Source organism: Sceloporus occidentalis, unplaced genomic scaffold (assembly GCF_023333645.1).
Source record: "Sceloporus occidentalis isolate IW3139 unplaced genomic scaffold, rSceOcc1.0.p SCAF_4, whole genome shotgun sequence".
Taxonomy (NCBI): Eukaryota; Metazoa; Chordata; class Lepidosauria; order Squamata; family Phrynosomatidae; genus Sceloporus; species Sceloporus occidentalis.
In genome coordinates, this window is record NW_028316984.1 from 71,474,427 (window position 1) to 71,491,173 (window position 16,747).

Genomic DNA, 16,747 nt, shown 5'->3' on the forward strand with positions numbered 1-16,747 from the left:
TTCCAAACAAGGAAGCAACTAACACAGGTGAGAATACTGAAAGGAACTAAATGGAGGAGCAATCAATACATATGAGCTACAGGAGCATTAAGACTCATGAAAAGGTAACCAGGAAACGAAGTACAGGTTGAGCCTCCTTTTTCCAAAATGCTTGGGAACAGAGGTGTTTGGGATTTCAGATTTATGATTATTTTTTTGAAATATTTGCACATATCTAATGAAAATATCTTGGAAATGGAACCCAAATCTAAACGTGAATTTCATGTGTTTCGCATAAACTTTAGACAGAAGGCAATTTTAAACATAATACAGTATTTTTAATAACTAAGTGCATTAAACAAAGTTTGTACACACCAAACCATTTGAAAGCAAAGGTGACACTATCTCAGCCTCCCATGTGGACAGGGTTGGAGAATTTTGGAATTCCAGATAAGGGATACACAGGGCTCTTGTTGCACCTCTGTTAGTCAGTTAGTCTCGATCCCTTTGTATACTGATTTTCCAGACAAACTGACCATGTCTTTGAATTCTTTTGTGGTTACTGTTGTGGGCCTTCAAGTAGTTTCTGACTTATGGTGACTCACAAGTGGCCCTATCATGGGGTATTCTTGCCAAGATTTGTTCAGAAGAGGTTTGCCATTGCCCTTCCCCTGAGGCTGAGAGAGTATACTCACCCAAGGTCACTATAGCTGAAATTCGAATACTGGTCTCCAGAATTGTAGCCCAACACTCAACATTTTTTAATTCAACCACCATGGATACAGGAGGCTAAACCTGCGTTTTTAACACAGCTTTTTAAAGCCCCAGGGGTGCCTTTTGCCCTTACTTTATCCCGCACTTAATCCCACCTTTGTCACTATGCACTGTCTTTCTCAACACACACACACACACACACACCCTATAATGTTTTGTAGCTGGTTTTGGGACAAGAGGAGGAAGACAGAACAGAAAAAAAGCAGATTACACACAGAGTACATCCAGGGATAGCCGCGCTGGCTGTATAGCAAAGTCCAACATCATCCAAAATCCACCAACAGTAATACCTTTATTGGGCCAACCAAAATGTACCATATACATGTTACGAGCCTTCCAAGCTCCACTTGCTTCTTCATCAGGCAAGGTGTTAAAAACCATACAGGAGGGGTGAAATTGATAAATTTTGATTTAACTGATAAAAAAAATGATCAAATACACACAGGGTAGAAACAGCCCACAGAGGTTTGAGTGATGGACTATGACTCTGGAGACCAGGGTTGAAATCCCTCCCCCTGGCCATGGAAACCTAGTGGGCAACTTTGGTGGAGTCACACTCTCTCAGCCTCAGAGGAAGGCAAAGGCAAAGCCTCCTCTGAACAAATCTTGCCACAAAAATCCCGTGATAAGGTTTTCATAACATTCCCATAAGTCACTTGAAGGCACCCAACAACCACAACAAAAGAATTCAAAAGACATGGTCCTGTTAGTCTGGAAAGCCAGTCTGCAAGGGGATCTTGTAGCATACCTTTGAGACTGACTAAGATCCAAAACACACTGAAGAAATAATCCAGTCTCAGACCACCTGAACTTCCCTGGGAATTCTGGGAAGTGTAGTTTTGCAAGACATTCAGCCATCCCTGATGAAGAGCTCTGGTGCCACAATAAACTACAATCCCCAGGATTCCCTAGCACTAAGCCAGGGATGTTAAAGCGGTCTCAAAATGGGTTTTTGCTGCAGTGTGTTTTGGACCTAAGTTAGTCTCAAAGGTGAGCTACAAGTTCCCATTGTATCCAGAATCCCCAAATTCTGGATACAATCCCCATTCACAACATTTTACACACACACACACACACAGAGAGAGTTTGAAGCGACATATATTATATGAAATAAACAAATATATATATATCAAATAAATATATTATTTATTTATTTAAAAAATACTGTGTTTAAAATGACCATAACTTGAAATAATTTTTGTTATGTCTTGCTATGTGCCTTCATACTCCATACTTTGAAGTGAACATAACTTGAAATATAAAAATTATATATATATATATATATATATATATATAATTTATTTAAAAACACTGTGCTTAAAACGACTATAACGTGAACTAAATAAAACAAATAAAATACTAATTTATACATATTTATAATATATATATATATATATACCCACACAATTTATTTAAAAAGTGTTTAAAACAACTCTAACTTGAAATAGCTTTTCATATGTCTAGCTATGCGCCTTCATATATGTATACAACATTTATTTAAAACCGTGTGCTTAAAACGACTGTAATAAATAATAATAATTAATAATAATAATAATAATAATAATAATCAATAATAATAATATATATAAACACACTATATTTAAAGCAACCATAACTTGAAGGCAGACCACCAGGAAGGGGGCTAAGTAACCCTAAGTAAGGGAGGCAGTGCTGGCTCTGTTGGAGGCAGACCTGGGTTCGAATCCTGGCAGCATAAGAAGAACCCAGTTCTTGGGAAGACCTTGGTCGAGCCACACTCTCTCAGCCTCCTCCGGGGAAGGCAGTGGCAACAAAACCAAACCCATCCCTCTCTGAATATATATATATATATATATATATATATATATATATAATCTTGCCCAGACCCCCCCCCCCCCCAATGGCAGGGTGGCCATGAGTCAGGAAAAGCCTGTGAGGCAGCTAAGGCAGCCCCAACGAAGAAAGGGTCCACCTGGGTCTGGGAAGGGCTGAGGGGGCAGGAGACGCCAGAGACCCTCCAGAAGGAGCCTCCATGCCCTTCCTTTCCTTCCCCTCCCCAAGGGCCCCTCAAAGCCCCTTCCCCAAAAGAAAGGCTCAAAGCAAGCCCAGCAGAGCCACTTACCAGCCCTCTCCTCCTCTTCCTTTCCTTGAGCCCAAAGAGGCGAGGAGGGAGGAGGAGGAGGCAAATGGCCGCCCAGGGAAACAGAGGAGGAGGAGGAGAAGAGGGGCCGCCTTTTCCCTCCTCCTTCTCCTCCGTCTCCTCCTCCTCCAGGCCTCCCTCCTCTTAAAGGGGGAAGAAGAGGATTGTTGTTGTGGTTGTTGTGTGCCTCGTTCAAGTCCTTTCCGACCCAGGGCGACTCTCTGCCAAGGAGGGACGCCTCACCATGAGAGGTTCACCGCCGCCTTAGGGTTGCTGGCCCCAGGTTGGAAATGGCTCCAAGGCACACAACTACAACAACAACAACAACAACTCCATGGTGGGCTGGGCATAACAGAAAGCATGGAGTATATGGAGGGACCTGACTAGCAAAGCTGACTAGGCGAAACGAAAAGCATGGGGGATGAAGGGACATGACAAAAAGTGTGGGGTATCAAGGGACAAAGCCAGGCTTAACAAAAAGCCTGAAGTATGAAGGGACAAAACTAGACATAATAGAAAGTATGGAGTATGAAGGAGCATAACTAAAGTCTTTGGAGTGTGAAGGAGCTGACTTTAAGGTACACAACACACACATACACACATGCAGGAAAACCTGGTTGGCCTTGCTGGAAGAAAACACAAAAGGCATTCCCTCTCCATCTTGGAAAAAAATAAACAACACATTATTTTCCTTTGTTTTCTTTTTGAAATCTGAAATTGAAGGTCTGGTGTTATGCATCTCTGAGGGAATAACCTTTTTAAAAACAAATTAAGAGTAGACTCCTGTTGTTGTTGTTGTGTGCCTTCATTTCCGACATGTGGCAATCACAAAGCAAACCTATCCTGAGGCTTTGGGGGCTAGTTTCTTCAGAGGGGTCTGCAATGACTTTCCCCTGGGGCTGAGAGGGTGTGACTACTCCATGGCCACACAGTGGGTTTTATGGCTGAGTGGGGGATTGAACCCTGGCCTTCAGAGTCCTTTGTGTGTGTTGTTTGCCTCCAGGTCATTTTCTACTTATGGGGACCCTATCATGAGGTTTTCTTGGCAAAATTTGACCAGAGGAGGTTTGCCATTGCCTTCCCCTGAGGAGGCTGAGAGCATGCAACTTCCTTTACCTGAGGCTTTGAGCTTGACTGGACTCAGTGGGATTTGCTTCTGAGTCAAAACATAGACAACTGTGTTGTCATTTACATTTGTATAAGCAAAAACTCTTTGCAGCATGATCCTAATGAGAAGGAAGCCCCACTGGTTGCAATAGGATGTGTTGTTGTTGTGTACCTTTGTTTCCCAGGTGACCTTAATTCACAGGATTTTCCTGGGGCTTAGAGAGTGTGACTTGAGCAAGATCTCCATGGCCAAGTAGGGATTTGATCCCTTGCCTCCAGAGTTGTAGTCCAAGGCTCAAACCCTACTGTGCCATGCTGGCTCTTGCAATAGGATTTACTCCCAGGTAATAGGATTGCAGCCAGAGTCTTCTATTAGGGAGACATGACTTGAGAAACCAGGATTATCTTCTCGCTTGCTAATGTGATATATACAAGTCAATGCTCATGACTTCTATATTAATTCAGCCCTGGAAAGCCAATCAACCAAATTTAGATTACATTTTTCATAAAAAAAGACTTTTAACATCCATGTCTGGTGAAGAAGCCTGCAAGCTATTTTGCACCTTTTGGTTGGCCAAATGATGGTATCACCATTTGGGATTTTGCTGTATTTTGCTTCATGGCCAACAGAGCTGGAGATGGAGGAAGAGATTGATTGATTGATTGATTGATTGATTGATTTTGGGATTTTAAGATACCAAATTCATCTGCATCAGGAGAATCCTGAACTAGAGGAAGCACAGGGACTGGAGCTTACTCTCTAAGATTTTCACCTCCAGCTGAAATAATTTGAAATGGACCATCGTTGACATGTTTTACCTTCTATATCACCTACATTTGTCTCCAGATGTGTCAGTACAAAGGTTTTTCAGGGGGCCCACTGCTTCTGTTGACAGAGTGGCTTGTAGCCTTACAGAGGACAAATACAGGCTAGGATTGCCTCTGTAGTTTCTCACAATGGAGCAAAAGCATTTGAAGCCTTGACCTGCTTTTGGGTCCCAAATGCTTCATGGCCAAGATGTGGGGCCTTTACTGGTATCAGAACTCCCTCCGCCTCCATCTTGTACTCAGCTTTAACATCTCAGAAATGATGCAGCTTTGTGACTCTCCATCATCAAATTTCTTCTCTTAAAATGATTTTTAACATCCATCCCCGATAAGGAAGCATGTGCAATGTATTCTGTGCTGTTTGGTTGACCTAATAAAATGTATTTTAAAAAACTTTTGCTGTATTTTGCAGCATTGCTAGCACAGGTACCCCTGGGTATATAGTGTAAACAAAGTTATTCTAGTTTATTGCTGCATGGTGTATTTATTTCAAGCATTTATCTAATTTTTCTAATAAATACAGCCAGCTCTCTGTATCCACAGATTTTTTTATCCATGGATACAATTGTCCATGGATTAAAAATGGAAACCTTCATTTTGCCATTTTATATAACAAGGTACACCATTTTACTGTCCCATTGCATTAAGTAGGACTTGAACATCCATAGATTTTGGTATTCATGGGGATTCGTGGAACAAGTACTCAAATATCCAAAAGGGCTTACAAGCCAAACAAACATCCAGGGGTAGCTGTGTTGGCCATATAGCAAATCCAATAACATAAAAAATCCACCTAACAGGGATACCTTTATTGCCCAACCAAAATATACAATATGCATGTTGCAAGCTTTCAAAGCTCCATTGGCTTATTACAATGACAGGGACGTCAAGTCTAATGGACTGGAGTTACAGTAGGGTAGATTTAGATTCAATATTAGGACCTCTTGACACTTAGAGTGGTTTGGCAATGGAACAAATTGCCTAGAAAGGTGGTGAGGTTTCTCCTTCTCTGAATGTCTTCAGAAAAGAGGCTGCACAGCTACTTTCTATGGGTGCTTTATCTGGAGATTCTGTACTGAGCAAGGGGTCGGACTCCATGTCCCATGAGGCCCTTTCCAACTCTTATGATTCTATGGAGGAAGTGGGCACAGAGAACATTTTCTCCCTCATAATACTACATACAGCCTATGCCCTTCTAAGGATGTAGAGCTCTCTCTCTCTCTCTCTTTTTTCCTGGAAAAATGTTTTTTAAAATGATGAATAACATGCTTAAGGTGTTTATATTTATATTTCCCAGAATTAATTCTTACAACCACCTATAAGAAAAGCCTTTATGTTTTGTACAGTATCAGACCATTACAATTCTTGGTTTCTTTGTCTGAGCTCTTTTTTATGAGAATGAATATGTTGCCTCTACTTGACCACATGGAAAACAAATGGAGAGATGAGAGGAGAAAACTGTTTTGTATGAAGGAGGAATGTTCCCTTCTCCAGCCTTCAAAATCAGAGATTCTTTATAGTTGTGCTGTTCTTTACATTCAGGACCTTGTAGCTCCATTTGTAACAAAAATGTATTTTTTTTTTAAAAAAGTGTAATTTGTAATTATATTTGGAAGAGGCTGCATTTTTAATACACTGAACTTGATAATTTTATGACATAAAATTTATATTTATATATATATAAAAAATTCATTTTATCTTCCCAAAGTAACAAAGTGACTTTCTATCTATAAAGGGTGCTAATATTGCATTTTAAAATTTTTCTGAAATTAGCAGACATATTACATCTCGGTGTTAATAATTAAACTGAATGTTGGAACATTATTTGCAAATTCAGGCAGAACAGTGTGTGTGTGTGATTGTGTGTGTGTGTGTGTGTAAAAGTAAGGATGTAAACACAGATATCAACTCATCCAACATACTCATTTTAAGTAATAAAAAATGTCCAAACTTTAAATTACTAAAGCACATCTTTATTTTGCAATTAAACAATTAAGATCCACAAGTAAACTATATTTTTTCAAGTTTGTACCTAGACAACTATTTGTCAATCAAAATTAAATATATCCACAAAATATGTATAACAGCATATATTTCACATAATAGAATGAAGTTGCTCTTAAGACTAAAAACAAGATTTGTTAAATGTTAAGTATTCTTTTATTCCCTCAAGGGAGCTGCTGGTATAGTATGTATAACATTAGTGTACCTTATTAATGGCAAGAACTCTCTTTTACTCCAATGGAGGCAAAACACATAGACCTAAATCCAATTGTTAATCACATGTAGAGCAGGCCCATTCAACCAATGGATTTACCTAAGTGTTGACTTCAACTTTCCATTGATTCAGTGGGCCTTCAGCCCCAATTCTAGTTGAAACTAACAATTGGATTTAGGCCATAAGGCCCTTTTAAAGCATACAGTAGCTGCAGTGATAAATGCTGAATTATTTTCACATTGTCCAGTGTTGCCCAAATTCAAGTGCATCTTGTTTTCAAATGAGCAAATTCCTTGCTGATTAGTGTAGAGGCTCTTAGCTAAACAACCTTTGAGTTGTTCTTTTAAAAAAATGTAAACACAAGTTCAGAGACAAATCCATTTATATGCAAACAAACTTGTGTGATGAATGGTGAATGCTCAATTATACTGGGCTGTAGAGATGACCTCTGGAGGTGCTCAAAGCCAACTCACTTAGTGCAACAGCCAGCTGAATGGGACAATGCAAAGTCACAGAAGAAAGGCAAACTCCTTACCACTAGCAACACAAATAAATAAATATGGTCACTCATAGGACTGTGAATATGATCCAGACACAAGATTGGATTTCACACTCTTTGTATTATTTACACATAAGACTATAGCACCTCTGCCAGAAAACAAAACAAAAATCCCACACACAAACACAAAAATGTCTTTTTAGAATTTGCTAGAAGAATAGATAACCGATTTTAGTATCCATATGAACAAATATTAAATTTGAAGCCCAGTTCCTAATGTGAGTACATAACTCCACAGGGAAGTTAGTATATACAGTAGTCAACCCCTATCTGTGGTTTTGCTTTCTGCAGTTTCAGTTACCTATGGTCAACCACAGTCTGAAAATATTATATAGTCCCCTCCCTATCCGCAATTTCATTCTCTGTAGTTTCAGTTACTCACAGTCAACTGTGGTCCATAATATTACTGGTATAGGGTTCGGTAATACTCATGGTTTCAGGCATTCACTGGGGACCCGGAACATATCCCATGTGGATAAGGGAGGACTACTGTATATACTCTTAACAGGAGAACACAAAACAACTTTGTACCAAACTTTTTAAACTCTTGTGACCATATTATAGGCTCGGCTTTTAAGAACTTCAGCCTTTTCCCTTTAAGTCTTTTTGTATTTCCTACTCTTTACTTACAATTTATAACAACTCAACGAAAAAACCCACTAATTTCCAGATTTTTAACCAAAATATTTAAAAAATAATGTTAAGCAGAAATACACACAATCTGTTGTATATAATCTGTTGGGAGCCACTCCAAAGTAATAAGGATTGACCTTCAAAACTGAGGTGCACATGGAAAGTTCTCTGCACAGTCCATTGGATCTTAGCCATAGTAAACTGTTAATAGTTGAATATAAGCCCCTGTGAAATCAAAAGCAAATTTGAAGCAGCTATTTTGTGGGGGTTATTTTTAGGACCATTAATGGTGATTATAATGCTAGGGAGGGAAATGCTTTGTGTATCAACAGATGCAGTAGCACTACAGGTTGATCAACAGGCATTAATATTTACTCTGCAATGTGGCAGGCCTAAAATTTTAGAATTACTGAAATGTGTCTTAAAACAAATGGGGAAAAAAATCCAGAAAAATCCCAATCGGCTCCATGTGGCAATCAGTTAAGCATCTCCTCAATCTGATAGTAAATGTCTTTTCTCCAAAAATTCTGTCAGTAGTAAAGCATTTGATAAAGTGCTATTTTGAAATTCAAGAGATTTAGACAAAATGAAATATATTTAAAACTATGTTAAATATCAAGTATTTCCACCAGCAAACGTTGTCAGTCAAGCTCTCCTCACTTTCCAAACATCGACTTTGTTTCCATTCTTTGGAAAATCATTTCCAAAACATTATTGTAGTGGTCTTCAAATATCCCTGTACAAATAAACCATATGCCAGTAACATTTGTTTTAAGGCAATATAATTTAACAATTCTTCCACAGAACGTATTTCCTAACTTATCTCAAATGTTCTATCCATTCAAATGGCAACTGATGAGAACAATCAATTAAAATCTATGGATTTTAATGTTAAGCCTGCAAAGCTCCAGCCAGGCAAACTGTCCTGCACAAAGATGGCGTTTTCATTTACTAAACTATTCTGAAAATTGAGATGCAACCATTTCAGCATTTATTTGTATTTCTAGCATGGTTGCAATGGCTGAATTAAAGCATTACAAGTTCTGCTACACAGCACTTCCAGTATTTTGCTTAACGTATTTGTCTGATCAACTTTTAAAACAAATACTGTATGCTGCTTTGCTAGAGAGTGGACCTAATCATAATTTAAGATCTGTACCCAATATCTTTCTTGATAGATGGCAGTGTCACAAACTGAAAAGGTACCACTGCATGCTGACAAAAACAAAGGCTCACTTTGTTTTCACATGGCAAATGGAAATTAAAGTTAGCAACCCCCTCAAAAAACAAAACAACCCCCCCACAAGCAACCTTCCAAAGGTGCCCCAAAGCAAATCCGCAACAAATCTAGATTTAAAATTTTAAAAATGATCTACAGATCACCAATGACAAGCCACCTAAGCCTATAGTTCAGATATTTAGGCTTTCTTATCACCTCCTCTTCACTGCAGCTCCAAAACACCACCTCTTAAGATCACAACAGACCCTCTAGAAAGGGATGGGATGAAAGCCATGTCGAACAGCAAAAGAAAATCAGCAGAAATTGTGAGATATCACCTTCTGGCAAACACACAAGCCTTCTACTTGCACAGAAATGCCTGTACACCTCAGCTACAGCTTTTGTGCTAATGGCATCTCTCCTGTCTCATTTTTTGGTAGTCAATCCAAACTGACTAAAGGAATTCATTTTCAATTAAGCATGCTCATAGGTTTGTTAGTTTCATGTACCAAATTATCCGTTTCTAAGCACACTTGACAAGATGCTGGATTGTAGCCATGAGACTGGATGCTCACAGGTGTATTGCCAAAAGGGAGCACATTTCACTGGGTCCTCTCATCACACAGGCCATGGCTACCGGAGAAGAAAAGGTGCTGCAGTAACAACCTGCCTCTCCATTAATTTCCATGCAATTAAAACCCACAGCCTCACTAACAATTGCAAAGTGAGCTATTCCCTACTGCTTTCTTCATGTGTTCTCTCCATCTGCTTGAATATTTTAATTGTCATCTATTTGCATGCACTGGTGGAATACACATGCAGATAACTAAATCCTGGTCATAATTGGTGAAATACAGATTTTTGCATAATGTGTAGAAACTTCCTTTGCACAACATGTGCAACCCTAAGCAATTTGTGAATGTTACTGCAAGTAAAATAATTAAAAATGGCACTCAGCACCAGATGTCTTTACTCCTTTCCCAAGAGTTGAGTTAAAAAGTGAGGAAAAGGCACTTACCCAAAACACACATGGGTTATACAGCACACCAGCCACACATCCTGCAAGACTTTTAAGGGCTTAGGGAACCATCTGTTGCCAGCTGCTGGCTACATACTTGTAAGTCTGCACTGTATCAAGCAGATCACTTTCCAAAAATCTAGAGGATCTCTGCTCTGCTATATGCAAAAGCTGATGAGATTTCATGTATGACCTTTCCACTTCTTGAGCTCCCTGGACAGCTGCAATTAAAGCATGTTGCTACTTTTCTACCATCCACAGATGCTGCTATTCTTATCTGCACATTGGTTGGTGGCAAGGTCCTGGCAGTATTGCTTATGCCAAAAAAACCTCTCCCCATCCTTCTTCACTTGCATTTTGTACCTTCTGTTATAATAAGAAGAGGGTATCATTTATATACTGATAGCTGTAGGATACTGCTACTCTGTAGTATATAATTCTAAGAAATTTTACAAGAAGAAAGTATTTGTAAAATTCTGAAGAAAGCTACCAATAAAAGTTGCAACAGGAATGACATCTGTGAAAAAATTATGTAATAATACAATAATTTGGACTACTGGGTAAAATTGTGGTGAGTTTAGAACTTCACTGAAACTGTCTAAAGCTTTAGCATAACATAACTGATAGCCTAATCCTACACTTGGACTACTAAAAAAATGTACATTTTTGAAACGGAAATATCAATAGTTATATCAAGAAAGATCCAACTTTGTTCTCATGCTAGCAGTAACGTTATATTGAAATCATTGCACCACTGGAAATGGATGTGCCACATCCATTATTTGGAGAGGCCATGCTTTTTGTTAGGGGTGAAAATTATATAGCGCCCTCCCCCCACCCCCGATGCTGTTAGACTGCAACTTCTAGCATTTCTCCACACTGGATATGTTGGCTAGGGCTACTAAAACTTGCAGTCAATTGTAGGGCCATGTAATTTCCCACCACTGCTCTAAGTGGGATGATTAACGAGCTTTCTCAGAGAATGACTGACTGTGGGTACTTCATATTTAACTTACTTTAAAAGTATATTCCCACCACCCAAAAGCCACACAACTAAAAAGGCAAAGAAGCAACTTTAACAAATCTCAAAGAATCCTAGATTTCTGCAGTAGACAAACCTTCAGAAGTACCTTAAATAGTCATAGTTTTCAAGATAAAAAAACATACATTTGTAACATACATTGGCACAAAACTATTATCCCATTCCTCTTATTTACAATGAAAACAATTTGAATTAAAAACAAAACAAAACAGGAAGTGTTACAATTTCTCCCCCCGCCCATCTTTTTTTAGGAAATAGTAAGAAAATAATTATCCATAAAATCCAACATCCATAACACTTATCACTTTATGTAATTATGCCTGAAACATACATTCATGTTTTGTACAGAATGAAACACATACAAAAAATATTTTTTTCCTTTTCATTTTAGCTTGATACAGATCTTCATAACCAAATGCAAAGAAATTAGCAATATTAACTTTTGGGATATATAAAAATATTATTAAAAGGCTATTTCTACCACAATGGGAAGATGCTTTTTATGAAAATTTCACTTTTATGGCATAACAATGCATTGATTTATTATTATTCTGCCTTTACCTTATGTGCATTTGAGGGAAATTTCTGTAGCTTGTTGTTTAATAGTTAACCCTGCCAAAGTACTGTAATTTCATCAATTATTTCTTAATTGCTACTGACTGGTAAGCCTTGAATTAGCTTATATCAAGGAGATGTCGAGATTTTAAGGCAGCTAATGTTTCTGTCTCTATGTTAGATCAATGTATGAAAAACCAAAAATACACTCCAGCAAAACTTTACACTATGGGATAAATATTTCTCGTGGATTGCTTTGGCAAACTCTCATAAGAATATCAGCATATTTAAAATACCAAGGACATACAGTGTTGCTATGTACCTTCTAGTCTTTCTCTTCCATTTACTTTCTAAAAAGCTGAATGATACTTTAATTTAAAAGTTGGCAACAGTAGGACTGTATGTTCTTTTAGTAAAATGGATGCAAACAATTCAATTATCTACTTTAACATACTGCAAGTGCTGAAAACAGCCCTGAAAACAACCAACATCATGAGACAATTCAATAGACATGTTAATCAAATCCAAAGCAAGAAAACCAACCAGGTGTAAAACCCTTTTCAAAGTAAACTTATTAAAACAGAAGCATTTAGCATGTTTAATATTATTCCTTTGCTGACTTGCCGCATGACAGATTCATAAGAATCAGCACTGCAGGCTTTCCACAAACATTCATTGCTTACACTGGCATCTAAAGATGGTTTAGGTGACAGCACAGCAAGATTCTATGCAGTCACCAGGATAACACTCATTTATTTTCATAGCTGACAAAAACAGAAGTGCATTTAGGAATTGCTCCAGTTTGTGAAAGTAGACAAAAGTGCTGTGTTCTTTACAGACTAGACAATAAGAAACTCATAACAGATAATACCATCTGAACTACAACCTGGGTAAGGGGAATCACTAATAGTGATATTATTTTTACTGACCCCCCCCCCCCCAAAAGAACATATTTTTAAAAGTAACAACTTCAAATCCAGAAACAGATTATGGGCTGAAACAGACTGCAGAAATAATCCAGCTTGAAAACACTTTAACTGCCCTGGCTCAGTGCTAGGGAATTTTGGGAACTATAGCTTGTGGCGCCAGAGCTCTCTAGCAGATGAGTAAATGTCTTACAAAACTACATTCCCCACAATTCCCTATCATTGAGCCAGGGCAGTTAAAGTCGCTTCAAGATGGATTATTTCTGCAGTCTGTTTTGGCCCTCTGGAATTTGGTTTTAAATAATTAAAACAATCAAGATTTTTCCTTTAAAAAAATTAAACCTTGACCACTTTCTCTTTCATTTGGTATTGTGGCATGGGGTTGCTACAACTTTGCACTACAGAATTTAAATTAACTGGGAATGTATTTTCTACATCCTGGCAGACATCACATTCTTCAAATAAAAGATCTTCGAAAATGTGATGTGCATGCAGGGAACTCCATACAGGGCCCTTCTTAAAAGAGTGAAGTCTTCATCCAACTTCAATGTATCTATCTCTTTCTCTCTTGGCATGATAGTTTCTTTTAAAAGGCATCTTAAAAATATTCCAATTTATTCATATCCTGTTGTGTTTTTTTAAAAAATAGGATCATTAATTAAAACATTTAAATACAAGCCAGATTAAGCCTTCATAGAGAACTGAATCCTATACTGAATCCAGGACATCCTCACTCGCAAACTGGTTTTTGCGGTCCTAGGAATAAATGTGAGTTTTAAAGACAAAAACATACATATGGCCCTTGAATGAGCTCAGACACCTCCAACTGTCTAGCAAATTTAAAAGGAGAGAAACAAATATTAGTTTTACTAAAGAAAGCAACACAGAAAACCCTAACAAACATACAGAAAGGTTGCATATGGGGGGGATGGTGGCATTTCACTCCTCCTTCCTCTTTTCTGCCTTTTTGAAAAAACACAGTCCAGTATGAGTTGAAAAACTGCAGATGCTTTGAAGAAGGATCACTTTGAATTTGTATGTTAAAAATTGGGAGACTGATGTTATCAGAAAGTCATGTCCTACTCTATCTACAAAGCTCCCCACCCCCAAGTGTAAGGGTGAAAAGTAAGGAACAAAATCTAGAAATCTATATTGCCTTTTTGTTTTTTGCTAACATTTTACTACTGGAAAGGAATGTATTAGATTTTCCACTTCATTTCAGAGTAGTAAACAATGATCACGTATTTAATAGGCCAGGATGCTTTTGCTACCCACAGGAGCATGCAGGTACTTGTAGAAAAAGAAGGAATGGTATTTCTATGACTCTGCTCTGCTAGTACCACATTCTAAGCACCAACGGTGATGGTTAAAATGTGAATCTGCAAAAGTAAATAAAAGTAACCATGGTCATATTTCCCCTTTGGGACCAACACAGGTGCCTTGCCATTAAGACATACACTGTAAGTCTCTAGGCACTTCAGGGGTTAAGACAAAATTCATGCAATTCTGATTAGGTGATGTCATCAGATGTTTCCAAATACACAAATGTTATGACATGTTGAGAAACATAGCTACCAATTCAAAATAAATATTCTTCCTACCGCAAGCTAAACCAAGCTGCTTGTTAAATGGGCCTTTATGCAACTGCTGGGTTAAAACAAACTGCAGCTTTCCAGAACTAATCAGGTTAGATTTTTAGAAGAGCATAGGGCAAAATGTGCTGCTTCCATAGGCAGTGTATCTAGTAGTAACAATATTGCTAATGTTTCACCAAAATAAAAGACAACAAAAATCTTAACGGCAAACAAAATTAGCACTGGAAGAAATGGCTTTTGGTGTATTGTTGTTGCTTTAAAAAGAGATGTCAAATAAAGAGTGAAAGTATCCCAAGCCTTTCTTTTGCAGCAGTTCAAACCAATGGGACTATATGGCACTACAACGAATTCTGGAAAGCTATCCAGAATGCACAGAGTTTATTCAGTCTGTGGTTTGTTCAAAGCAAAGCATGAAGAGAGTCTTCCAACAGAGGAAAAATCATAGTGTTTTAGAGATCAGTTCTCAGTTTCAACATAAAGTGCAACAGTGCTGAAGTTTTCCAAGTCCATTTCAGTTCTTCATTGTTTTCAGACACCATTTCTTGCAAGCAATGTTGTGGCACCAGTAGTGCAGTCTTACATGGATTCTTCTGAAAAGTATCTTTTGCTTTCTATTAATGCAGTGATGTCTTTAAAGGTCTAACAAGTTCTTCTTCATACACTTTCAAAATAGCCTCACAAACGAATCTGTATTGACTCTGGAAAACAATGCAGTAACTTATAAGTCTCAGGAGAAAAAACACAATTTTTTCCAGATATTAACAATTAACTATCAGGTATCTTGGTAGATGTCAAGAATATTGTGGGGGAAATACTTTTAAAATATTTTGAAAATGTTAAATTATAAACTTCTATTCTCAAGTGGATTGCTTACTTCAGAAGATAAATCCCACACTTTACCTCCAACCCCAACATATTCCACTTACATTCTTCAAGCACAGATTAAACTGTACTCTTTAGTGATTATTAGAATAATGATGAATTCTAGTTCCTGTATAAAAATTTCTGGACATTATGGTAAAAATCTGTAAGAAGGTGGAAATTAAGTTAGGGTATGCTCACGTCATATGCGGGCATGCCTTACGCAGCTTCCAGCATACGCTGAAAGCCGTGCTGGGAAAAGGGGCAGCATGCCCCATAAGGGGTAATGGCGCGCATGCATGAGCCCCATTCATTTAAATGAATTATGTATATACAAATATTCCAAAATCCAAAACACTTCTGGTCCCAAGCATTTCAGATAAGGGAGACTCAACCTGTACTGATGTCTAGAAATTGTTTTCAGGCTGAAGAACAGACTAAATGTACAAGCAATGTGAAGTCGAAGCCTTTTATGGCCGGCATCCATAGTTTTTTGTGGGTTTCTCAGACTATGTGGCCATGTTCTGGAAGAGTTTCTTCCTGACGTTTCGCCAGCATCACAGATGCCGGCAAAATGTCAGGAAGAAACTCTTCCAGAACATGGCCATACAGCCCAAAAAACCCACAAAAAACTATGTACAAGCAACACTTAAGGACTGACATATTGGAAACTCTTGCAGCATCCTATTTTCATAGTTGCACTTTTTCCAGACCCAATGCTTTAATTCTGCATGTACTAGCTGTTGCTCAACTATTATGGCTTATTAGGTGAGCTTCCTGAACTATTTTGGGCACTATTTTGTTCTGTTTCTACTACTGTAACATAATGCTAAAAGGTTACAATACTAGAACTACTAATGGCTTTAATGTATGCTGTATTATTTAAAAACAGATTTTAATCAGCATATCTCACTGTTTTTAGTGTAGTACAGGTGGAGTATATTTTATCCAAAACAGCTGGAATGAGCAGTGTTACAGATTTTTGAATATTTGCATATATATAAAATGAGATCTCTTGGAGACAGGAACTAAGTCTAAACACAAAATTCATGTACAGTTCATATACACCTTAAACACATAGTTGAGAGTAATTTTATGCATAATATTTTTAAAAATAATTTTGTGCATGAAACAAAATTTGAGTACCCTGATCCATCAGAAAGCAAAGGTGTCACTAGCTCAGTCACTCATGAAAAGTATTTTGGATTTTTGAGCATTTCAGATTTTCAAATTAGGGATACTCAACATGTATGAGAAAGCAAATGTCTAAATAAAGAGTATATGCATATTTAAGACAACACACAGTGGAATTAT

At 37.8% G+C, this 16,747-nt stretch overlaps 2 protein-coding genes across 5 annotated transcripts in view; both read right to left on the bottom strand.

The window, feature by feature from the left end:
- EPB41L5 (erythrocyte membrane protein band 4.1 like 5) overlaps nucleotides 1–3,642 on the bottom strand; it is a 96,793-nt gene extending 93,151 nt beyond the window's left edge. The window contains exon 1 of one of the 3 annotated variants that reach the window (XM_089520301.1): nucleotides 3,474–3,642. The gene's annotated coding sequence lies outside the window, so the exon portion shown is untranslated. Of the gene's footprint in view, nucleotides 1–2,445; nucleotides 2,466–2,854; nucleotides 3,159–3,473 lie in introns of those variants that run through there. The other 2 variants (XM_089520299.1, XM_089520302.1) reach the window with 2 other exon arrangements.
- A 3,122-nt stretch (nucleotides 3,643–6,764) lies between these two features.
- Nucleotides 6,765–16,747, bottom strand: part of LOC149313985 (tyrosine-protein phosphatase non-receptor type 4) — a 155,102-nt gene continuing 145,119 nt past the window's right edge. For both annotated transcript variants that reach the window (XM_089520313.1, XM_089520312.1), the window contains one exon: nucleotides 6,765–15,270. In XM_089520313.1, coding sequence (XP_089376439.1) covers nucleotides 15,187–15,270 — 84 coding nt within the window. In that variant the 3' untranslated portion in view covers nucleotides 6,765–15,186. The remainder of the gene's footprint in view (nucleotides 15,271–16,747) is intronic.